Source organism: Acanthochromis polyacanthus, chromosome 13 (assembly GCF_021347895.1).
Source record: "Acanthochromis polyacanthus isolate Apoly-LR-REF ecotype Palm Island chromosome 13, KAUST_Apoly_ChrSc, whole genome shotgun sequence".
NCBI classification, from domain to species: domain Eukaryota; kingdom Metazoa; phylum Chordata; class Actinopteri; family Pomacentridae; genus Acanthochromis; species Acanthochromis polyacanthus.
Genome location: NC_067125.1, coordinates 31,556,884 through 31,582,987, shown reverse-complemented (window position 1 = coordinate 31,582,987; position 26,104 = coordinate 31,556,884). Strand labels below are relative to the sequence as shown.

At 40.5% G+C, this 26,104-nt stretch overlaps 1 protein-coding gene across 7 annotated transcripts; it reads left to right on the top strand.

Annotated features, from left to right (window-relative positions):
- Nucleotides 1–929: 929 nt before the first annotated feature.
- On the top strand, nt 930–21,681 carry hnf1ba (HNF1 homeobox Ba). Of its 7 annotated transcripts, none has more exons than XM_022196804.2 (10): nt 966–1,683; nt 3,448–3,647; nt 3,943–4,132; nt 4,215–4,450; nt 11,955–12,109; nt 13,172–13,298; nt 13,377–13,559; nt 14,517–14,635; nt 14,993–15,037; nt 20,067–21,681. In XM_022196804.2, exons 1-10 carry the CDS (start codon nt 1,304–1,306, stop codon nt 20,085–20,087), a joined length of 1,656 nt encoding a protein of 551 aa, XP_022052496.1. In that variant the 5' UTR covers nt 966–1,303; the 3' UTR covers nt 20,088–21,681. The 7 variants fall into 7 exon arrangements, with proteins under 7 accessions (XP_022052493.1, XP_022052488.1, XP_022052490.1 ...); XM_022196799.2 differs by having other exon boundaries at nt 968–1,683; nt 3,865–4,132; XM_022196802.2 differs by having other exon boundaries at nt 971–1,683; nt 3,865–4,132; nt 4,215–4,438.
- The last annotated feature ends 4,423 nt before the right edge of the window (nt 21,682–26,104 follow it).

The window sequence follows — 26,104 nt, the reverse complement described above, 5'->3', positions numbered from 1 at the left end:
TTTAACAACTACAGATACATATTAAACCACCTGTGAAGAAGTGAAAACTAGACTCGTATGAATCATCAACAGGAAAACCTCGGTTCCCCATCGTTTAAAGTAACTTTTCAGGGTTTATTCTCGAGGTTTGCTCGAACCTTTAAATCAGACTGAACTCCACATCAGGCTGCACCTGCTGCATCTTTCACAGGTCAGTTCAGTTTTAGTAGATTTACAGAATGTCTTCATGCAAAAAAAAGAAAATGAAATATAATTCAGCTGTACTAATAAACACATTCTTCACCATTAATGATTAAAGGTCTCTTTAACTCCTGAGGAAGTGGGGATTGCGCTTAAAAAGAACCTTTTTAGGAGACCTGAGTACATGGTTTAAGCTATATACTGTGTGTTAATGTGCGCAGATAAGAGAAATGAGGCTGGTGAAAGCGTTTTAACCACATTTTCAAGGTTTATATTTATGCTATTTTAAACCTTCTAGATCATGTGTGTTTTTAAAGTAAAAGGTGAATAAAATGTGTTTTAAACTGGAGCCTGTTTTTACACATCAAATTGTTTTCACTATAATTAAATATACACATATTTAAGTTGTATAAATGCCCTTAAAATGTGAGAATACTTTCCTCAAACTCCAACGCGATAACCAGGTTTCATTAAAGGAAAGACAGTAGAATCAATGAGGACATTAACACCGAATAAACAACATCAACACACATCATTGTTAAAAATCCATTAAACACCTCCAGTCTCCACTAAATAAAGTCATATCTGTCATCGGAGCCTCCACACGGCCCAACACTGGCCTTGTGTCGGAGCTTTTATGGAATAAAACCACTGATCCAGCGATGTGGATGTGTGCTGCTCGCCTTTCTTAAAAGTCTTTATGGCATATACAACAGGGTACAAAGTCCACCAAAGTTTTGCTGATAAGGGGAGCCAATAAAAGCAGCAGTGCAGCAGTGTAAACACGTCCACCTCGGCCCACAGAGGGCCTGATTCTGTGGATTTACATAAGGCTCCATCAGCCGGCCCACTCATTACCATGTTTTATATTCCTGTGCGCTCAGAAAGCATCATGGCAAAGCGGCTCCATCCTCCCCTCCAACAGGGAAGTGAAGCAGCTTCTCGGAGCAGGTGTCAGCAGCAGTAAACTCCACACAGCTCTGCACCGGAAACCAGGAAAGGAACTTTATTCTCACTTTTTTTTAAATTATTATTCTACCATTTATCCCTCTCATCTGCCCTCCATTTTAAAATCCTCCCCTGCGCTCCAGCGGGCGCACAGCAGGCCTATGTTGTGTTTTTAATGTTCTCTAAAATGGTATCGAAGCTGACATCCCTGCAGCAGGAGCTGCTCAGCGCCCTGCTGGACTCAGGAGTCACCAAAGACGTGCTGATCCAGGCCCTGGATGATATGGACCCCAGCCCGCCGGGCTTTGGAGTAAAACTGGAGAGTCTGCCGCTGTCGCCTGCTCCGCCTCAGAGCGGCAAAATGAACGGGGCGGACGTGGACTCCAAGCCCGTTTTCCACACGCTCACTAACGGCCACAGCAAGGGCAAGCTGTCCGGGGACGAGGGCTCCGAGGACGGGGACGACTACGACACGCCGCCGATCCTGAAGGAGCTCCAGTCGCTGAACACGGAGGAGGCCGCGGAGCAACGAGCCGAGGTGGAGCGCATGTTGGCGTAAGTTCTCCTCACTTTTATCCACTTTAAAAACTTTTTCAAAAGCAGTTCAAACTAAATTAAACCAAAACTGAAAAAAGAAAGTAAAAATAAGCGCTCATGTGAGTTTTATTCTGGTCATTTTAGCGCGTAATGCCTGTGCGTATTTGCCAAGTTTGGGCCTTGAAAAGCTTTTAACCATTCAAATAGGAAAAATCATGTTCCTGTGTTTGTTTACAAATTTAAAATAACCCGCCACGGGTTGGTTTTAACATTCTGGTTACTAATTATCCACAAGGATTATTATTTCTTTACCTTTGGAAAATATCAGCTGAACTTAGATCTATTTATTATTAACTATACTCCACCTCTCAACGATAAAAAGCCGGCGACATGGGGGCAACATGAGGAGAAAGTAAACCAACAAGCTCAATATCAGTCTATTATTATTATTATTATTATTATTATTATTATTATTATTATTATTATTATTATTATTATTACATTTTCTACTTTAAATTAATTTTCGTCTTTTTCCTCACGTGTCAGTGAACTCATCACGGAAAAAAAGACAATCTCATCCCGAACCCATTTAATTCTAATTATCTCCAATCAAGCCACTCGTCGTGTTTAAACTAATATTTGAGGCTCTATCATCTGCCAACAGCACCGGGACAATATCAAAACGAACCCACGTGTAGTTAAGTTATTATTAATTTTATTCTATAAATCATCAACTGAAAGATACACAGTGGCGTGTGATTAGAGTGAATGGAGATCTGGTTATTCATTGTCAAAAGTTATAAACTAACATCTCCCACTTAACCTGCAGACTTACATGCAGGCCTCCACATTCTCCAAAACAAACAGACGTGTGTAGATTTGCTCTAATTACTGGTGTCTGCTCACATCTGAGGCTCCATTTTTGCCTCCGAATAGGTTTTATTGTACAATCTGTTACTGCTGGAGCTGTAAGGGATGATTCTGCAGGTAAGAACAGGCGCGATTTTAATGCGAAAATGTCTAAATCTATAGAAATGTAATTTAAAGTAAATATGTTTTCACTGAGCTTCGCTTTTCTCTGCATTGATGTTTAATTTTCGGAGCCTAATTAATGACTTTAACCTCACTTAAAATTATAATTTAGTCATCAGCAAAAAAAAATGCATTTTTTCAATTTAACCTGAGTCAAAAATTCTAAAATATATTGTTTTATCTTATATAAAATTTGACAGTTTTTCAAAAATGTGTCGCTTTACTGTGATCAGATCTGTTCAGCTGGGTTTCATTTTTGTTTTAATTCACTTTTAAGAACTTCTTTCTTTCACGTAAACCTAATCCTGCTTTTTCTTGGCTGAAGTGTGGTCCCAAATACTAAGTCCAAGTTTCTCAACCTCCCTGAATCCACTTGAACTAACCTTTGAAAATATTTACAGCCTATTGAATGGGCTGCAATGATAAACGGGGCTGTCTGTGAGGGGACTCGTTATCGTTACAAAGCCTTTAAACTCTTGAAATACAGGGAAACTGCAAGGAAGAGATACTATTAGCAAGGGTGTGTTTGATGATTCATAGATTTTGTCCAAGAAAGCAGCTTTATCATTATATCTGGCGCATTTCTTCTTGTATTTACACTGGTTTGCCAGCACGACTTTGCCCAGAACACTTTATTTCAGCCATAAAATACAAGCGAGGGAAGGCTTTTCTGTTTGCTACTTCCTTCTGAACGCTGCAGCGAGGTCAGTGTTGAAATGTTTTCTGCTCCTGTGCTTTATCTGAACCCAGCGAGGACCCGTGGCGTGCTGCCCGCATGATCAAAGGTTACATGCAGCAGCACAACATCCCCCAACGGGAGGTGGTGGACATCACAGGGCTGAACCAGTCTCACCTCTCCCAGCACCTCAACAAAGGCACGCCCATGAAAACGCAGAAGCGAGCGGCCCTCTACACCTGGTATGTCAGGAAACAGCGGGAAATTCTCCGACGTAAGTTAATATTTGAGTTTCTCACAGCTTGGCTCCGGCCTGTAATGTGCAGTTGGCAGTGGCACGTTGCTTTATTTGGGTTTCAGACCTGTAGGGATATCAGGTTTCCTCATCTAGGGGATGATGCAGCTGCAAGTTTTGTCATGATGCACTGACAGTTAAAACGCAACCAAGTTTGAAATTGGCTTTATTGAACGTGCCCCTTCATATTTTGCAGAGTTCAACCAGGCAGCGCACGGTCCTGCCAGCATTATGACAGATAAAGGCAATCAGGATCCGGCCTTTTTCTTCCCAGAGTTCAACCCTTCTGGTCAGGGCATGGGTCAGCCGGGCGACGAGGTGGGCAGCGAACCGTCCTGCAAGAAAATGAGACGCAACCGCTTCAAGTGGGGTCCGGCATCCCAGCAGATCCTGTACCAGGCCTACGACAGGCAGAAGAACCCCAGCAAGGAGGAGAGGGAGGCTTTGGTGGAGGAGTGCAACAGGTAGACTCATCTCACCTGCAAACCCTGCTGCAGAAACGTCACCCAGAGAGCAATGTTTACCCCTTTATCTCGTCTCCTGCAGGGCCGAGTGTCTGCAGAGAGGCGTCTCCCCCTCCAAAGCTCAGGGCCTTGGCTCCAATCTGGTCACTGAAGTGCGAGTTTATAACTGGTTCGCCAACCGCCGCAAAGAGGAAGCCTTCAGGCAGAAGTTGGCCATGGATGCCATCACCGCACCCACCCACGGCATCAACCCGCTGCTGTCCCACAGCTCGCCACATCACCCCCAGACCAGCGCCTCGCCTCCCAGTAAGATACCAGGTGGTTTTGCTTTGCATGCAGGAAGTGTACGCTAACATCAGAAAGTGGCTCAAAAGGTGCACGATCTAGCTGTGTTTGGAGCGAAACCGCCGTCAGAAACGAGGCAGAGTTGATGTGATCAGAGAGCTGAGAGAAGGAGAGGACAAGTGATCAATGAGCGTGAGTGAGTGAGCTGAGCAAATGCCATTGTTATTCTGATCTTTGAAAACACACTGAGAACAATCCACATTGTACCTGCAATCTCCACTCCAAAGTCAGCATGGAGAGGCATGACACAAAGGGCAGCAATCCTGTGACAGGCCAGGGTCAGGCCAGGGTCAGGGAGGGAGGTGGGAGGTTTGGAAGGGAGGCAGACCCGTCCGGATCTCCTCCACGTAATGCCGTCATTTCCACGTTTCCTCCTCCTCCTTGTGCAGGTTGCTAATGAGAGTTGCCAAAACAAGGAGACAGGGACACGCGATTATTGCTCTGACCATTTCACCCCGACCTGGTGTTTGCACTGAGAGTAATTAGTATTGACCGAGTCTACCTGGCGTATACAACATCACAACAAAGCTGATACATACAGGGCATCTCTCACCATCCATAAAACAGTGATTTGAGATGCTGGCTTGGTGCCCATTGTTGTCCTCTCGTGTTCGAACATGAGGCCGGCTTTAAAGGGAAAACAAACTGTTTGCCTTGGCTTGCTCTTTTACCTTTGGATAAACTGGTCCCGCTTGTGGATTGTCTATTTGCTTTGGTTTTTAGTGTGTGCGTTGTTGTTGTTGCTCAGAACACCTGACCAGGCGCTGACCTCAGGCTGCAGAGGGGTCAGGAATCAGGTTGTGGTGGCAGAAGGGGGCAGAGTCGGTGGAAAGCACCTCGCTCCTGCAGAAACCCCTCAGCTGGCTGCTTACAAGGTGTCCTGCCAGCATCCTGCCGACAGCATCAGCTGTTTTTCAGTGTCAGCCCCTGACCTGACAATAATATCCCAGCAGGCTGTCTCATTGCGTTGCTAGGGCACGGCCTATATTATGCATGCTTAATGGACAATTAAAATCCTGTGCTACTGCATCTCCCAGGCCTTTGATAAGGGGCTCCTCTGACTTCTACTCCCTATACTCGGCCTCAGCAGGGGTTCCCATTGTCTGCGGTGTGTTAGAAGACTGCAGTGACTGTAACCGAGGTTCATTTATCTCCACTGGGCCCGAAGGAGGACTGATTTTAAAGCCCTCCTTCCCTCACCTTTATGGGCATACGTATAGCTGCTGAGGCTGGGCGCAGACTCGGAGCAGCAGGAGCTGTCCACTGGGGTATTGGCTCTTTTCTGGCCAGACAGGACTGATGACCCCTTCTTCGCCTATAGAGAAAGTTAGTAGCCCCCCTACCCCACCTCCTCCTCTCTCTCCTTAAACCGCTGCCGCACCTTCAGTCATACGATTGAGGTCACTGCAGGGTCATTTCAAAGAAACTCCTCTCACTCGGGGAGTTTTTATTGATTCGGTTTTGCTTCGTTGATCAGTCGGTCACAACTGGATAGACAGTCAAACAGTGGGACATGCAGTTCTGCTGGTGACCTTTTTTTATACTTATGGGAATGAAACTGATCTCATGGACAGATTACATATTTTGCCATATTTTCCCTGTGAATTATCTACCGTTCTTCCGCTAACAGGGTTTCAAATTTCCCAAACTTAAAAATGTTATAAATATGCAGACAAATCATAAAAACTTTGGATTTTATTAACTTAGAAAAAAGGTTATTTTCAGTGGTGGACAACAGCTCAGTGTATTTACTCAGTTATTGTACTTAGGGACAGGAATTTACTTCCAATTTATGGCACTTTATGAATCTATTCAACTATATTTCAGGTCTTTTTGTTTATTGTCACTGTATTTATCTAAAAGCTTGCGTTACTAGTAGTTTTTTGTAATGCAAAAAAATGTAGTTAAGCTCATATGCTTTTATAGGGCAACAAATTAGGTTAAAATATCCAGTTATTGCCCCCCCCAGAAAAGCAAATATTAAAGAAAACTTGAAATAATCTTTAGTTTTTTATTTCACAAAGTGAAAGATTTACATTAAATGTAGATCTTAATCTCATAAAATACAAGACACAGATGAACATTAAACCATTTTGGATTGTCACCTCTTACTTTATAAAACAATTTCGGTCCAGTTGGTGCCTCTTGTCCTGTTTCAAGAGACATTTACCTTGTAAACTTTTCACATTGTGAAAGTAAAACATTTTTGCAGTGCAACACAGATTTTTGAGTCAACAACAGTGAAAATTTGTGTTGCAGATGTTTTTGTTTATTTTTCTTTAGATTGTCTCACGACCGCTCAGATTTATCTTATGACTCTTTGGAGGGATGCAAACCCTAGGTTGGAAACTCATAGACTAAACATTCAAACTGTATATAAGTTACATCTGTATAGAATATTTTGTCAGTCATGGAGGTATTTGTCAGCATGACAAGTATTTTTATTTTACTTTTCATGATGGAAACTTGTGCATTTTTACTTAAGTAGGATTCAGAATGCTGGATTTGTGCTTGTAATCGAGTATTTTCGGTTCTTGTTTGTTAATTTGACAGATAAAACGACCATAAAACTGAATCGGTGCTGAGCCATGTGGTTCTGCACGTTACCAAACAAGCAGAGTCAGAAGTTCCAGATCAGACACAGCACTTAAAGGGGGGAAATCCGTGGGTTGAGTTTCTTTCTGTCACCTCAGGCTGGCGTAGCAACGATGGCCTAGCTCTGCACTTTCCACTGCTCTGTCTCCTGGAGAGCCACAAAGAGGAGGCTGGATACGTCCTGCAGAGACCCAGGAGGTCTGTCATATGCAGCGGCACTACAATGAGCACTGCCTGGGGTTGGGCTGGCAGGCTTTGATATTACATGGGTCACACAGGGAGCTAGAGCCTTTTAAACCAGCTGAAGATCCTTGCTACCACTCCCCTTCTGAGGTTCTCGCCCTCCCCCTGCTCTCGAAGAGATATTGTGTCAACTTCCAAAACCAAATTCTGCTTTTACATAAACTCCAAGACAGGATTGGGCAGTACACGGAGGTTAACATGATTAGAAAGTCTGCTCTCAGTGACTTTCTAGAAACCTGGCGTCACTGATTTTTACTCATGGAAGTCCTCCTGACATTCCCTGCAGCTAGAATTACTGCCGATCCCAAAGAAACAAAACCGGCCTGAATAGCATCCTTTCCTCCCTCGGACACTTTAAGAGGTTGCCCAGCTCCGAGATAACTGACTTTTTATGAGTCCTCTTCCATTGTGTGGCAATGGGGGTCATGAGTCCAATGGAGTGCTTTATTGTTCTGCGGCAGTGTTTACAAGGCATGGCGGGGTGTTGTGGGGTTGATAGTATGTTGCAGGAGACAATATGAAGTCTGTTGGCTGTACAAAATGGAGGACAGGTACTTTAGAGGAAGAAATATGGCGCTGTGCCTGTGCACTATCTGCATTTTAAGTATCTATATTCAAAGCAATAGCTCAACATTATCAGAAATACGGTTGCTTGAATTATGTTTGCCCTCTTGCTGATAGTTAAATGAAAGGATTGATACCACTTTTATTCTGTCTATTCACCCTCTGAACACCAAGCAAGTTCTGGGTGGTTTTATTGTGACATTTTTGCTCACTGTGGGCTCATTTTTTGTCCTGCACGTCTATGGACACAGCACAACAATGACTAGATGTTAAGACTCATAACTCTGAAACGGTTGTAGTATCATAAGTTCTAAAAAAAAAAGACAAACAAAAGTCACATTTTTTCTGTTATTTATTTAACAAAAATTTTAAAAACACAGAATTGAGACTTCCAGCATTTTTTCAAGTGTCCACAGGTGTTAACAACATTGGGAATAAAACATGGTGACTGTACAGGCTATAGATATTTTACTATTTACACACGTGGACAAAATTGTTGGTACCCCTCAGTTAAAGAAGGAAAAACCCACAATTCTCACTGAAATCACTTGAAACTCACAAAAGTAACAATAAATAAAAATTTATTGAAAATTAAATAATCAAAATCAGCCATCACTTTTGAATTGTTGATTAACATAATTATTTAAAAAAACAAACTAATGAAATAGGGCTGGACAAAAATGATGGTACCCAGAACTTAATATTTTGTTGCACAACCTTTTGAGGCAATCACTGCAATTAAACGATTTCTGTATTTGTCAATGAGCGTTCTGCAGCTGTCAACAGGTATTTTGGCCCACTCCTCATGAGCAAACAGCTCCAGTTGTCTCAGGTTTGATGGGTGTCTTCTCCAAATGGCATGTTTCAGCTCCTTCCACATATGTTCAATGGGATTCAGATCTGGGCTCATAGAAGGCCACTTTAGAATAGTCCAACGCTTTTCTCTCAGCCATTCTTGGGTGTTTTTGGCTGTGTGTTTTGGATCGTTGTCCTGTTGGAAGACCCATGACCTGCGACTGAGACCAAGCTTTCTGACACTAGGCAGCACATTTCTCTCCAGAATGCCTTGATAGTCTTCAGATTTCATCGTACCTTGCACACTTTCAAGACACCCTGTGCCAGATGCAGCAAAGCAGCCCCAAAACATTACTGAGCCTCCTCCATGTTTCACCGTAGGGACAGTGTTCTTTTCTTCGTATGCTTGGTTTTTGAGTCTATGAACATAGAGTTGATGTGCCTTACCAAAAAGCTCCAGTTTGGTCTCATCTGTCCAAAGGACATTCTCCCAGAAGCTTTGTGGCTTGTCAACATGCATTTTTGCAAATTCCAGTCTGGCTTTTTTATGAGTTTTTTTCAGCAGTGGTGTCCTCCTTGGTCGTCTCCCATGAAGTCCACTTTGGCTCAAACAACGACGAATGGTGCGATCTGACACTGATGTACCTTGGCCTTGGAGTTCACCTTTAATTTCTTTGGAGGTTGCTCTGGGCTCTTTGGATACAATTCCAACGATCCGTCTCTTCAATTTGTCATCAATTTTCCTCTTGCGGCCACGTCCAGGGAGGTTGGCTACTGTCCCGTGGGTCTTGAACTTCTGAATAATATGAGCCACTGTTGTCACAGGAACTTCAAGCTGTTTAGAGATGGTCTTATAGCCTTTACCTTTAAGATGTTTGTCTATCATTTTTTTTCGGATGTCCTGGGACAATTCTCTCCTTCGCTTTCTGTTGTCCATGTTCAGTGTGGTACACACCTTTTCACCAAACAGCAGGGTGACTACTTGTCTCCCTTTAAATAGGCAGACTGACTGATTATGAGTTTGGAAACACCTGTGATGTCAATTAAATGACACACCTGAGTTAATCATGTCACTCTGGTCAAATAGTTTTCAATCTTTTATAGAGGTACCATCATTTTTGTCCAGGCCTGTTTCATTAGTTTGTTTTTTTTAAATAATTATGTTAATCAACAATTCAAAAGTAATGGCTGTTTTTGATTATTTAATTTTCAATAAATTTTTATTTATTGTTACTTTTGTGAGTTTCAAGTGATTTCAGTGAGAATTGTGGGTTTTTCCTTCTTTAACTGAGGGGTACCAACAATTTTGTCCACGTGTGTACATTTTTAATTTGTTTCTATACTCGTCCTATGTTTACTCTGCCTGCAGTTCAACTGAAAGAAAAATGAATCACTAAAGTCTGCTCAGTTATGAGGGGAAGCATTGAATTTTTAATTTTTTACAGAGTGTGGTTGCTGCAAATGGATCATTTCCAATTGAAATATATAGAATAAAGAAAGGGATTTTGATGAAATGTAGCAATTTTGAAGTCAAATTTGGTTTGTTTTCCTGATTGACCTATATGGTGAATATGATTAGCACAAGAACTGCTGAAAGTTAGAAAATCTACTGATTCTTTTTGTTTTTACAGTTTCTAGCTCTGACAAATGGTGTCATTATGGTGATTTTTTTAAGCAGGTCTTGACGTTCAGGGGATTATATGGGAAGCAAGAACCTAAAGTAAGTAAAGCTTTGGCTTAAAAAATACAACAAACAGTAGCTTAGAGTGTAAAGACTGTGCGAAATCCTTCTACCATTTACTCTCTGTCAAATTGTTGTTTGATTTGCACAAAAACAAATTGATTAGTCAGTTCTGAAGGTGCCACACAGCGCCAGACTAACTACTTCCCAGCAATTTGTCAAACTTTATCTAAATGTGCAACCTATTATTCAGACTGTTATGATTATAAGCAGGATGGTTTTTGCTGGTTTTCCCCAATGATGCCTGTTTATTGAAAGCAAACTTACCATTCAGACCCTGCTCCACTTTACAGCAGCATCAAGAACTCAGTGTTTCCCCCCTCCTCTCCTCATTTGTCACCTTTAGTGTCAGCGCCTCTCCCTCTTTTATCTCAACACGGCTGTATATCAATACTTCCTCTCATGTCAGAGCGACTTGGACAGACCGTTCAGGCTGTCACACTCAGGTCAGGGACGGAGGGAAGATGGGAGATCTGAGTGCAAACAGAGTCTGTCTCTACGCTGTCACTGCGGGAGGGACGCTCTCAGTGTCCGAGCGAGGCTGAGACCACAGGATAAGAATGTGTTTGACATTGCTTGTAATTGTGTAATGTTTACTCTGGTGATATCAGAGGGGGCCTGCATCAGCAAACAGGCATTTGATTGTCGGTTGTGTGTGTGGGGGGTGAAGCATTCCTTTGGGCCTCCGGTGAGACACAACAAGTTGTCTAGACATGGGATTTAAGTGATGGCACTACCTTTCACTTCATTGCTTCACTTAATCATTGAAAATACGGTGAAATGTGGCTCCAGTATGAACTTTAGGTGGGATTTTGAGGAAATATCGAGACATTTTACCTCCACTCTGACACAAAAATGCAAAGATTGGATTCTTCTTTCCTTTCCCAACAATCATATCACAATTATTCAACATTATCCACTTCTTTGGGAGCCGCTAGACTAAACAACTGAACTATATGAAGTTAAAAAAAGCTATTAAAGGGGAGTGACTAATGTTATTGTCCAAAGGTTACACATTTTGCTGATGATGCTGTGCTTTCACTTAAACTACCTAACTCTATAAACTACCTGACTCTGTATAAAATTTTGAGAAACCTGGAACTTTTTTTGGGCAGAATGGCTGCTGTTACTGTCCACATTCTGCTAATGACACTGTGCTTTCACTTTGGTGTATATTTGAAGGACTTTTACCCACAACTGATTATTTTACACTGTTGTTAGGGATCTGAATGACCCTTCAAAGTGACGTAATTAGGAACATCATCAGTAGCGTTTGTGTGCTGATCAGAGAGTCTGATGGGAGTTTTGCCGTTGTGAGTGCGTGTACACAGCGAATGGCCTTGGCTGAGCTTTGGCAGATAGCAGCGGTGGACGGGTCAGTGTGTTTGTTTGCTTTGTCCTCTGCTGTCTGAGTCAAAGAGCAGGCGAGTGTTGTTGGTCGGGGGAATGGCGGTGCTGCTCGGCTCAGAAAGAGGCCTGAACTGCTATCTCTCTGCCCTATATACCTCAGTAACCTCTCTGGTTCTCTTTCTCCCTCAGTGCGTTACAGCCAAGGCCCCGGCGAGGTCACATCCTCCTCCACCATCAGCCACCACAGTAGCAATGCGATGGCCACCAGCCAGTCGGTGCTGCAGCAGGTGTCTCCGGGTGGATTGGACCACAGCCACAGTCTGCTGTCACCTGACACCAAGATGGTGAGTGGACACACCTGGGTCCCCATGGCCTCAGATTAGATAAGACGAGGTTTAGCATAAACGTACAAAGCAGGTTCCTGAACCTCCTCTCCCATGAACCCACTGGCAAGAGCCAACAATTAGCACATTGTGCTGCTGTGTTTGGAAGGTGGAGCCGTGGTGGCAGGCCACGGCTGGACCTGCGGGCAGCCTTCACCAAAGTGCACCGGGCATGTTCGCTGCTCAGCCAATAAACCTGACAAAGAAACATTCTGTTCTTATTGATTAAATGACTCGCAAAGAGGAGCCAAAGGTGGAGCCTTGCTTGTTCAGCCAGAGAAATGACGCCAACATTTGATTATGCCCGATTCTTTTTTTTCTTCTCTGCTTCTACTTCTCCCCTCTGCCCTAGTCCAATATTTGATTAGTGACCAGGAAACTTGTGCATAGCATCTGAGTTGTGGTGCAAGAGTACTTTTGATATATAATGTATAAACTACTGTCAAAATACAGCTTTCTTTAAGCATTCGGCATAATGTTAAACACTTTATGCTGTTTGGAAACTCCAAAACTAACTCTGTCAGTTCACTTCTGCCTTTTAGAGCAGCATTACAAAGAACAAGTCATAGCAGCTAGTTTTTTATCTGCAAATGTGAGTCTAGTGAGGCTCTCCTCTGTGGGCAGCTGGCCTTAGTTAAATAGACGCAGCCCCACTGAGGGGGAGGATCTGGGTTGACATTACTGTATAATCACTGGCACAAACCAAAATGCAGGTAGAAACATCCATAAATGTACAACGCATCTCAAGCCCAACTTTTCCCCTGACATCTTGGTGCTTTCTTTTTTTCTTTGCATTTCTTTTCCTTATCAATGTTTGCTTGTGTGCTCGGTATGAGTGCAGTTACACAAGAGTGGTGTTGTACAAAAGAATCTGAACTGAGTCAACATTTATGTCTGTTGTTTGTTTAGCAGCCAACATCTGTTTCACTTTGAACGTGAATCCGTCAAGCTCTCATAGCTCTGAGTGTTGTAGTCGGCAGAAAACAAATAAGTCAGCAATAAAGGTGTAACTTTATTTCCCAGATTTCAGGTTCAGGCGGAGGACTTCCTCCAGTCAGCACACTGACAAACATCCACAGTTCCCATCACAGCCACCAGCAGACACAGAACCTCATCATGCCTCTTTCTGGAGTCATGGCCATCGCACAGAGTGAGTCCGGAATCCCTCCACTCTATCTCCTTTTACTCCACCGCGATGTGACACTGATGTCTGACTTGGTCCCTCCAGGTTTAAACACATCACAGTCTCAGACGGTGCCAGTGATCAACAGCGTGGCCGGCAGCCTTGCAGCGCTGCAGCCGGTGCAGTTTTCCCAGCAGCTCCACAGTCCTCACCAGCAGAGCCTGATGCAGCAGTCGCCGAGCCACATGAGCCAGCAGCCGTTCATGGCTACGGTCACACACTCGCACAGTCAGTAGCACTTTTCTACCGTCTGTATCTTGTGTTGAAACAAAAAACAGCCCATTTGTGACCTCTTGAACAGTTTCAGTCTGTTTATTTAGACATAAGAGGTTAAAAAATGTAGTGTATCTCCCTGTTTATAATGGTTTGTTTGGTCCATGCTTGTTTGAAGCCCAAGATTTTTCTTCTATTACCTATCTATGTGACCGTGTAACACATTTGCATGAAGCCTGACTAGCGGCTAGTTTTGCCACATTTTCAAACAAAGAACAAGCAGCTTCCTTCCATTGTTTCCCCCCTTAAACTGCTTCTACTTGGGGTAGAAGTACCCAATGTTGCCTCGCTTTTGTCAGGTGAGCTGTCTAATAAAAGCCGACTGGACTTTTCAAGAGACCTTAAAGCAACTAAAACAGACAGAGAAAGTGTGAAAGTGCTGCAATAATATACAAAATATGAAAATATGTGTGTTTTTGAACATTAAAGCATGTAAACATGTTCTGATAGAGCCCAAAGATGAACAATAAACCTGTAAGTGTTTAAAGATTGTCGTCTGTGTCGCTGGAAAAAGTTAAGGAATAGAAAATCAAACTTTGTGTAGAAGAAATAGTATTTTGTTCTCTTTGAAACCCCTAGAATGGAGCTGACCCATCAATTTCAGTACAAGGACAAACTCAAATGTGATAATAAAAAAATGCTTAAACAACAACATGCCCACCATATTGTTGTCTTTTAATTATGATTTTCTTTCCTAGACTTCAGGTTAAGAGTTTCCCACACTTTCTGCTAATATTAAAAGCATAAAGTGAAAGTGAAAGCTGCACTTGCCAATTTTAGCTTTTCTTCGTCATTATTTTTAGAAGAAGATTCTTGAGATCACATTACGCTGTAGGCAGTGAAATTCTATGTTTTTGTTATTTTCATTCAGTGCAGTTGCAGAAATGTAATGATCTGTTTTCCATTTTGCAGTGTACTCTCACAAGCAAGAGCCCCCGCAATATTCCCACCCGTCACGTTTCCCCTCGGCCATGGTGGTCACGGACGCCAACAGCATCAGCACCCTCAGCTCCATGTCCTCCAGCAAGACGGTGAGGTTTAAACCGGCATCACTGCACATCTGAGTCACACCTTCTGACCTCTGTCTGCCAGCTGTTTTAGATTTTAGCTCATAAAATTGGGTATTTGCATGAGAATCAGCATTAAATTTGTGATGTTATTGCAGTTTTTTGTGCTGTAATGCTGCTGCTGCTGCTGCTGCTGCTGCTGCTTGTTTCAGTAGCATTTCCCACTGATACACAAAAATCATCCTCACACCTTCACCTTATGCTGACTGAGAGTAGCAGCACAATCAAAGCACACACTTAAAGCAGGAAGTAGATCACGGCAGGGAGAAGTGTGTGTGTGTTATGATTGTGTGCTGACTTGTGTAATTCCTGTCACATTAGGACGCTCCTGTAAACAAGATGGTGCAACTTGGGGGTCTCTCCTGGGTAAATACAACTTTATCAGTTCAGTCACGTAGCTTGAATGAGTTAAATCACTAAAAGTCACACACAAATTTAATCTGTAACTCAATTTTAGTCGTGCACGCTGATCTTTTTGCTCTGTTTTTTGGGGGGCTGCTGCTGACAGTTTAATGCGCCCAGTCGGATGTATGGATAGGACACTCCTCCGAATTCCTATTTCCTCTTAAAGTAATCAATCACATGCTCCCTCATCCTGAACGCCTCTTGATTAATCTCTTCACTTTCCTCTCCCCGGTGAGAGTTAGCTCTGCGATCAGGAAATGAGACTTGTTAATCAAAATTCTTCGACCATCGTGTGCCGCTATGTTTCCTCCAGTCAGGCTGCAGATCAGATGAGATGAGCTGGTGGACTGGGGGTGGAGTTTTTTTTTTTTTTTTTTTAGTAATTACAAGTCTTCCTCTTTCCTACTTCTCCCTGCTCTCGGTGACCGCTCTAGCCTGAAATGTTGTCCACGGTGCTTTCACACGCTCAATTTCCCACGCTGAGGCAGAGTGCTCGTACCGTGAGCTGCTACTGCCACACTCATGGGCTGATGGGATGATAGCCGAGAGCGTTGTGTATCATATGAGAAGAAAAATAACACAAAACGCTCGATTTGAGTGTTTATCTGCCACCTAAAGCCCCTTAAAACAACTAAAATATATGCTTAAAATCTGTACCCAGTAGTGAAAATACTCATATCCTTCACTATACTAAAAACACCAAAATGACAATGTAAAAATATTTGATTACAAGTCATCTTACATGCAAAAATCTATTAAATTACGTTAGAAAATTGAACATTTGCATATTTAGATTTTTGAATTGGATGCATCTGCCTTATGATGGTTTGTGTTGAGTCATTTTTATTTAACGAAACATAGAAAATTTTAATTAATTATTTATTTAACATAAATTCACTTTGATAAATGTTTAAGTATCTTTGAGTGATTTATATGTTCATGTTTTGAATTGTTGAATGCACTCTTATTTCCATTTGTCTCTGAAATTCTGTAGATAGTAAATTTAAATAGAAAATAATATCAAGGAAAACTCTATCAAATGGATGCAAATATAATCCTAATTTACAGATTTAAAAAAGTAGATGTTATTTATGGTGACACTAGTCAAAAAAGATAAGAACCACCGATTTTACTTAATTTTTAAAAATGCACTCTAAGGCAGCAAACTAGGATTGTTTTCGATTAATTAGTTATTGTAATATGGAACTACATCAAATCTCTTGTCTGAAACACTAAAATATTACATTTAATTTTTTTAAAAAAGCACACAATTTTTTATATTTGAGAGCTTGGGATTTTATTTCTTCCATTTTTGTCAGAAAAATCACTGATTATAAAAATAATTGCAGAATAATTTTGCCTGAGTCTATTCATTGACTGGTAGTTGCAGCTCTATAAGCATATATTTTGTTTTCCTGTAAAACCTTAATTGCTGTCAAATAAATGAAAGCAACACTTGCACATTTCTGAACTGTATTGAAGTACAGTACTTGAGTAAATGCACTACGTTACGGTCCACTGCCCCGCTGGACACAACATGAGCCGTTAGCATTTCACAAACCCATTTATTTAGAGAGCAATTAGCTCGAAAGCTCTCCCAGGTATTTTCTTATCAGGACTTTATTTGGACGGTGCAGCCTCGTTCTAATGACGCGACCGGCGTGCTCGAGCTTTATAACACTCGCTGTTTACCCAGAACTGTCCATTATACCCAAGTCTGTTTCAGACTCACCTCTGCTCAGAGCCGCCGTCTAATGACTCAGGTCTCTGCTGTGGGTCACCTTTATCAGGTGGGGCTGTTTGCTGGCCGCAGGGTCACGCCGGGGTCGGTTGACTCCACCCCTGGACGGGCAGGGGAAAATAAATTCCACAAACAGTCTAAAAAGAGGAGAGCATTTCAATGAAAAACAGGTCTTTTCATCGTCAGGAGAAGAGGGATGAGGAATGTATTTGGTCAGGTGTGGCTGAGAGAAGTACTCAGACCATTTACTGAAGTCAAAGGAGAGAAACTGTGATTCAGGTTCACAGCTTTACTTGAGAATAGAAATATTAGCAGTAAAATTATTTTTTAAATGTTATTATTGACATTTTTGGAAGAAAAATATATTAAAGAAGCTGGTTATATTGAATAAGCTACAAAAGCCCACTGCCTGTCCAGCACCAAATAAATGCAGGGAGTCAAAGCCCAGAGCCTTACTACATGTCATCCACCTGCTCTTTTTCCTTACATTTCCTGCCTCTGTCCACCATAGCTGTCCAGGAAAAGTGAAAATACCAAAGAATAAGCTCCTGAACATAGCAGCAGAGCCAGATATTTCCTTTAGCAGCTAGTGTAGGCTAAAAACAGATTGAATTTATAAATAGTCTAGTTTGCTGACATATAAAAAGGTCATATGTCAGGTTTGTTGTACAAATTGTTCCCTCATGTGGCCAAAAAAATTAATTTAAAAAATGTTATAAACATCAGCTGTTGCATGCTTAAGACATAAAATAGACTCTTGCACACTGTTTGAAAAAACGGCCATCTTGAATAGAAAAGGCTGCAACTAATCAACATTTTTCATGCGCTAGACGGCTTGCAGTGTTTACTAACACAAGGTATGCGAGCGCAGACCCGGTGCAGAAAGTGAAAAGTTCATCCGCGTGTTTCATATATACAACAATGGCACAGCCGAAAGTTATTGTTAAGAAATCGTACCTTGATGAGCTGTCACCTGCCGATCGTACCTGTTACTAAGTTGACACTTAGTGCAGGTACGCAACTACCGGACCCGTACTCATTGCCGCAACAAGAGTGGTTACAGGATATGAGGCAATGGCCTAATATTCAGTGGCCGGACATCTATTTATATTTAATCGACTCGCCAAGCGTTTACACGAAAGACAATTTAAAGGCATACAAATCCCTTGATGCTGTTAATTTCGTGCTTTGCGGTCACCTACAAGAACTCACATACCGTCCAGTATCAGAAACGTGGTGTGAGTGTACAAATTACCTGACAATTTTGTTCTTAGCTTTGGTGCTGTTGGCACTGTCACGCCTGTGAGGAAATACCAAAGGCACGAAATCAGGACTGTCTGAATCGTCAGATGCACGACCTGTTAAAATAGTATTTATTTTAATTATTAAAGTCCCGTAAAACAAAATAACAAGGCTAAGTCAACAAACATATTCATTGCGGTAATGACAAAACACCCTATTATCGCTCACATGCACGATAATGATATAAAGGATTTTACAAATATAAATCAAAACTGAATGACCGTTTACCTGAAATGAAATGTGCACTGCAAAGCCGTGCATTCTTTATTTGTGCCTCCGACCAGTTATCCCGGTTGATCGCATGTAGCCACAACTGCCTTCGATTTTGTTGAAATGGATGAGCCCCTCCAGGTATTGAATAAAACTTTAAATGAGGGTTGTCTTTACTTCGATTCGGACAGCCAACAGCACAACAAGAAGGCATATTTAACGTAATATGTGTATATAATGTGTATAAATATCCCGAGTTGACTAGCTAAACAAGCTTTGTTTTGCACCGGGTCTGCACATGCAGCTGCCTAATTAAGTATGCATACGTCATGTGAAATCCATCTATAGGAAGGCGCCAATTACAAAACGTCATTCAACAACATAAAGAATCAGAATCGTGAATATATCTCATATTTGTTTGCAAAAACCAGGTAATGCATTAGGATGTAAATGCTTAAAGGTCTCATAATGTCTAATGTCTCAAAAACCATGGATTTCCAGCTTGCATATGGAGAGAAGAAAGAAAAAAATACACTTAAATGCACAACTTTAGGTAATAGCAAAAAGGACACCAATACTAAATCACCTCAGTAATAAATCTACTCAAGAACAATATATATGAAGCCAGAATCCATACCGCTGTAATGTTTCGATATATAAACAGTCAACAGGTCACATTGCATATTTATACGTGTCACAGACTTTCTAACTGGAGAAGTAACACCAACAGCTAACTATTTAATAAAAACATCAGCAAGCAGAAAAAATATGCCAAATTTATACATGCTGCCTCACCCTGCCTCATACAGCGTAAGGTTTACTGCAGTTCTACTCTTCAAACATTGTGTCTAAATTAGTTCCTCTTATTTCTCACACTTCTTATTTCCTGTATATACAAACTTTCGGAAATTTCCTACATACCTGTTTCATAAAGCAGATGTGCAAAGAGTTGCTTTGTGTTAACTCTAGGGTTACGGTACTACAAGTAGTCATTCATTTAAATAGATTAATGTATTTTTACCACATATATTTCAGCCGATAATCTGTGCAATATGTAGTTTTTCTCTGTATATAAGAAACTGTGCAATGTCAACAGCATTTGCATATATTTCTGGTTTCTTTTTATTGATTTTTAACTGTTATCTTTGTTTTTGCACTATCCCCTTTGCTGCTGTAGCAAATATCCCCACTGCGGGATTATTATGGGATTATCCTAACTTTTCTTAATTAATTGCACTCTGACATTGTAGTTGGTCCCAGTGGACTAATTGTGCTCACAAACTCTGCTTATAATGGATCATATTTTATAATTTAACTCGTTTTGTACTTGCATTTGTAAAATAACAAGCGGAAAACAGCATTTTGCACCGAAAAACAGTCAAATGGTTGAATGAAGAAGTATAAAGTTTCATGTTTTTTATCCTGTTAACATCCCAAAATAATCAGAACACTTGTAAATATAATGCAGTCCAGTGCACCACTGTCATCTATTATAAACGCAATAATAAATGGAAAGTAATAATGTCACGTTTCAGACTACATGAACAAAAAGTGATCATGTAGAAGCTTCACTTAGCAGAGCTGTTCCACCAGGTAGCACAAGTGTCCCTGTTAAAGCTCTGTATTTTTATATTATTTCTATATTTATATGTATGTGTGTCTCAGGACAGATTGTTTTAGCCGTTTTATGCAACGCAGACCTACTTAGTCTGACTTTTCCCTCTTTCTCCTCCTCAGTGTCCTCTTCAAGCTTGGTGAGAGCGTCCACCTGACTTCCTCGGTGCCCGGCAACCCGAGCACATTTTTCCACCCTCTCACTGCGGTAACCATGACAACTCTTAATAACTCGCAACGGCGTGCTGGATGATGAGTCAGTCAACAAACACGGAGGAGTGACGACAGTCGGTGGGCAAGGTGGTGGAAATGAGAAAAAAGGGGACAGAGAAAGAGAGAGAAAAAAAAAAAGCCCCTCATTGCACCTGAAAGTGAGGAGCGTGGATCGGACCCCCCCTCTGTGGCACACAAATGATCAACAAGGATGTATGATTTTAACACAATCTTTGAGGACAGTATTCAGTCTTTCACGCCCCCTTTTTTTCTGTACAGTCATCCTCTGTTGTGACATTACAAAGGAACAAAAACCAAGCACCAGAACCTGCTCATGTGGACCCAAACTGAAGGCTCAGGGACGATTTAAACTGTGACTCGAGGCGGAAACTTGAAACAGTGGCCTGCAGCTGTGAAGGCTGAAGGGACGCCTGGGCTGAAAGTGTGTCGCGTTTGCACTTGAGCAGACAGTGTGACAATCACAATAACCTTTATTGATCCCGTGCATGCATTTTGACATTCTTACTGGGCTTTAAAAGGAGTCTTCCATGTTATATTCTTTCACTCTCAGTTTACTGTACTAGCATTAGAGCGAATGACGAATGCCCCGTCGGTCGTTTGCGAGTTGTTCAATGTGTATACTGTGATTGAAAAGACTTTTGACAATCTTGAAAGGACTATGCAATGCGTCTATAGGTGTATGCAATGCTTTGTATAACTGGATTCTGCACAAAACTCCACACACGTGAGGCTGGAAATGAATTTATCAGTGAATTCACCTACAGCTATTATATTCTGTTGATAGAACTGCTTGTAAATATAAATTTTGGCTGCAGCTGCGTGTCTCACAAGCTGCCATATCTGAAAAACCTGATGTCGCCCTATTCAGCAGTTGTTTGCACACAGGTTCAAGGGAAATTTCAGGAATGGGACGCTCCCACATCCTGCCACAATGGGAAATAAGGCAAATATTGTTCATAATTACTCCTCATGTCACAAAATCAAGGCACAGGATTCCCCTCTGCTGGGTAGAATGAAAATATTCAGAGTATTCAGAGACAAAACAGACATGAAAGAGGTCGATGTTGTGACAGCAGCGGCTCTAATCATACAGGAATCCAGAAAAGGCTGAGAAACGTCGGGGAGAGAAGCAGCTGCTGTGGACGCCCACGCTGACAGTATTAAGGTGTGACCAAAGTTTAGCATCAGCTCTAAGTTTTTCCTTCTCGATAACCACCAAAAAGGCAACAGAAAGGCTCGTGGGGAGTACGTGTGGCAGATCCAGTCTCCTGTTCAATATTAGGTCATTACATTGTTTTTATTATGTCATTGGTTTGTGACTGTTATAGGCATATCTACTGCCATCTGATCAGAGGGCACTCATACTTATGTGAAAGGACATGATTTTTTTTCTCCTCCTAATGTATTATTTTTGTATAAAATTGAAATCAATCCTAAATCATTATTTATACTTTCTGAAGAAATATTGGTATTTGAAGTAAAATGTTTTTTTTTCCAAAATGAATATGTGTTTGTGGTTATTTTGTACGTGATTTGACTCATCTGAATAATTTCCCTTAGAGTTGGGATGTTTGAGAGGACGAATTTATCATTTTTACTCATGTTTTAAATTATATTTTAGATATTTGCGATAATTTATATAGCACCTTTGAAAAACAGTTTACACAGTGCAAAAAAAGAAAAGTAGGTCAAGGAGAAGGCTGAATAACACAAAGGCAGTCAGTCCAAACACGGTAAAATATTTTCAAAATAAATTTGTTCAACATCATCAGAAAACATAAGAACAAGTCAAGTAAGAAGTGGAATTAAAGAAAATAGAGAAAATAAAGGCTGAAAATTATGATAGCAGTAGTTAATAAGTAGATTAAAAATAGAAATAACTTTTTGTAGCACCTATAAAAAACAGAGTTACAAGTGCTTTACCAAAAATCATTCAAATGTTTTTAATAATTTATGTAAAAAGTAAAACCTCTAAGATACATGTAGAGCAGTAAACACTATAGTATTTACACCTGAGTGCACTAAGAGTTTAAAGTACTACAGAACATAAACTTAACAGTTGTTCTGTAGAAATTAAAGCAGGTTCAATGTGTGTTTATAACCTGGAGTGAGATGTTTCGATGCTGCACTGTGATAAGAAACCAGCAGCTTTCAAGTTCATAGAGCTAAAGTGCACCTTTCAATTCGTGCAACAAGTTCACTGAACCCGACATGCTGACATCACCATTCGTTTCAGTCTTTATCTGCTACTAACACTGAGGACACTGTAAAGAAATACAGTTTACAATGACACGAAACACAGCCTAATTGGTATTTTTAGTCACGACAAGGTTCACATTTAAAGGGGAACTTCGGTTTTTTCAACCTGGGGTCTGTTTTCATATGTCATTTCATACATGTGAGTGATGGAGAAATTAATTTTTGACATAGCTCCAGTATTTAGCCAGGCAGGCAGCTTCACAGGCAGCTTCGCAGCTCAGCTAGCAAAAAGTATGGGGCAACTTGCCCCCCCCCGCGTCAAAGTCCACCCTAACGTGCTTTTTTTCCCTCACTGACCGGCTCGGATAGTCTCAAAGAGTGTCCCACAACATACAAGAGATGAGAAGTGAACGAAAACCTCCACATTACTTGGCGATCGCTAGTTCTTGTGGTCTGTATCCGAAGCTCAGGACGCTATGAAGCAAATCTCGTTCCGAAATCGCACGATAGCTCGTGCCAAAATCGGTGTTTTGGTGCAAGCTATCGCGCGACTGAACCCAAACTATGCCAACAAAATGCCACCAGAACCCATCAGAGTTTTTCAATTTACTTTGCAAATGCAGATTCATTGAGCCACTTGGCGGCAAACAAAATCCAACGCAAAATTCCCATATTTCCATTTAAGCTAACAAATAGCTCACTTTGACACATCCTGCTGCACTGATTCATTTGGAGTTATGCTTCTAATTCATTGTAACGACATGGTAGCTCTCCTTTTAGCTCTGTTTTTGGTCTCTACATCTGCTTAAGAACATGCCAGGTCCACTAAGTGCTCATTGCTAGCTGTATCTGTGGTGTTTGTGTCTGTTACTTGGCATTTTGTGTGCAATAGGTGTTTCAACACTATTAAGGACAAGTGTGAACCAAAAGTGTACATTTGCAGCCACAAAACCGAAACAATGAGCTGAAAGGTGATAAAGCGCCATAGAAGTGCAAAATCAGATGATAATTCTCTGTGGCTTCATCAGATTTCACATACAAGAAGTCAAATAATCCCTCATAACGTGACAAGGTTCTAACTTAATAAGGACTTTTTGACACTTTTCTTTTCAATGACGACAAGAAACTGAAAAAAATCTCTCACAGTTTGCATCATGTGTAAAAATCACTGCAAGTGAGCCACTTTAAAACCTAAAAAACCCGCTAGAGTTGTGATTTATCTGACTAACCCTGCTTTCTATCCCCATGTTGACCTGCTGTCTCCGTCATGGTGGCCTGCTGGGAAAAGCCTTGTAATCCACTGATGTTGCTCTATTTGGTTTTCAATAAGGCCTTTGATTCTGAGACCCAGGAAGCCCCTAAAGATCTGACCAAGTCTCTTTTAGTGTTTTCTCCTAAAGAAACTGAAATACCAGGAGGCTCATTTGCATCTGTTAGAGTTTGAAATGCAACACTAAAGTCTCTAAACAACACATTTAATTCAGCATTAGTGTCTGAATACAAACTCAATTCATTTGGAGGAACTCGAATAATTGTTAAAAAGACATCAAAGAATTTTGTGGCAACATTCACGGTTTATATTTGCTCACCAATTAGAGGTAATAATATGTTTGTGTATTTATTCTCCCAAGTAGTACTATTTGTTATTTTAGATGTGAGCTTTGTGATTTATTTTTCTGACTTCACCCATTACCAGTGACTGTCTATGAAATAATCAACAGTTTATTTGATTACTTCTGTTTAAGTTGCATACAGTTCACGTTACATAAGCAACGTCAATTTAGAGAGTGATGAGTCAGGACATTTTACTATCATTCAGAAAACCTGTGTTTGATTAGTAATATTGTCAGTACACTGCAGATAAGAAATGGTGAAAAAAGTAATATTTTAGCAGCTGGGGCACCAAAACTCACAGTAAAATAATGAAAAATAAGCATTCTCATAATAAATACAGTCATTTTCCATAATTAAAATACATTGTGTAGCCGTAATTTTACGTTACATCTTTTTTTTTTCACTTTTTAGGGTTTAGAGAGTTAAAAGAAATAATTAAAAGGAATTAGTTGTGACAATATGATAGATAAGCACGTTTTTAACTATCATTGTATGGCAAAAAAAGAAAAAAAAATCTTAAAAACATTGTCATTTTATGTTTATCAATATCAGCAATGCAAATCCACAGTCTGCTTTTTATTTAATTCATATTGTATGTTATATTTGTAAAATTATATTTTTTGTAAAAATTACAGTGTACTATGTTATAAATTACCTACAGAGTACTGTCTGTATGTATCTCAACATGAGGCTCCATATCACAGTTAAGAAGTCTTGATTACAGGAATTATTGTAAATATTTAAATGATAAAACTTGACAAATCAAAGTCCTGAGAGTAACAGCAGTAGTTAGAAAACTGGTGACAGTGACACTTGCACTGGTAGCTTCAGTATCAGTAATAGTAGCTGTATTTATGGCTTTATTGCTGCAAGTATTACAGTTCATGTTCCAATGGTCTTAATGCAGATTAGGAGGAAACATATAAAGCCAGCAAACAAGCTGGAATTGTGTCAACACTCTGTTGAGACCTAAGAGTCCAAATTCTCCTCAGTTATGACTGTTTTTTTTGGTCACACACAAGTCGTTCCTCAAAGGAGGTGAAGGGACAGTCCGTGAAGGACATTTTGTGCCAATAAATTCAACACTGAACAAAGAAATTCCTGGCAGGAAAAATGGTTCAAGTTTGACTTCAATTACAAGAAGTCATGCCGCTACTTCCTGAAGGACGATGGAAGGCTTTAACACTGAAGCGGCTCCTTACAGCTGAATATGTTGGTCAAATATCAGGTAGTTTGTAGAAAACATTCAGAATTGAGTGAAGAGACAGAAGGGCTGAAAATTTCATGTGAATTCTGAATAAGTGGATAGTTTTAGCTTCAATTTAATTGTTCATAGCTCAAATCTACAACCATCTTAGCCATATTAAACATACAAATAATGAAATCATGTTGAGCAAAATTGTAAAAATGTTGAACAAATATGTACAATATGTAAAGCAAAGTTACAGTGAACCTAAAAGTAACAGTATGTCACTCTGTTTTACATCGTTTCCTGATGTTGTGCCTTTTAATTTACCTATTAATTAACAATAATATTGAGTTATATGAAGGTGATACATCGTAAGCTCATTTAAAACTAATAAGTCAGACACATTTAAATATATTTTGCTTATTTACCCTTTATTTGTTCAACATAATGTGGCTTAACATATCTTATTTTTTACGGAAACGGTTTCGTATAAAAGAAGAAATATGACAATGGTAACAGATAAAGTCTGGAAATGATTAAAACAATAAGTAAAGTACAGCCTCATGGATTGAACTTACATTTTTGAAGAGATCAGTTGAAAGTATGAAAGATAGAAGATGAACATGACAGTTTTTAATCCAGTTCAGTTCAATTTATTGTCATTCAGACGTGAGGCAACACAATTTGTATCCAAAATAAATAAGATGTTGAAGTAAAATGTAAGATAGAACTATGATATTTAAATAAATAACCTAGAAACATATACTTAAGGAGCTCGTTTAGGGAGTATAGCTATTTATCTGCTCTGTGATGGAGGTTTAGCTGCAGATTCGTTGGCCGAGGACTCCAGAGTTCACCACAAGCATCGAGCTGCACATGAGGAACAGAAGATCAGGACAAAGAGACAGAAAGTGGAAGCTGCAGG

Coding starts and splice junctions, on each gene's coding strand:
- hnf1ba (XM_022196796.2), top strand. CDS start 1,304: ATGTTCTCTAAAATGGTATCGAAGCTGACATCCCTGCAGCAGGAGCTG. Junction 12,110..13,171: donor TGTCACCTGACACCAAGATG/GTGAGTGGACAC, acceptor TTTATTTCCCAG/ATTTCAGGTTCAGGCGGAGG. Junction 15,038..20,066: donor AACTTGGGGGTCTCTCCTGG/GTAAATACAACT, acceptor TCTCCTCCTCAG/TGTCCTCTTCAAGCTTGGTG.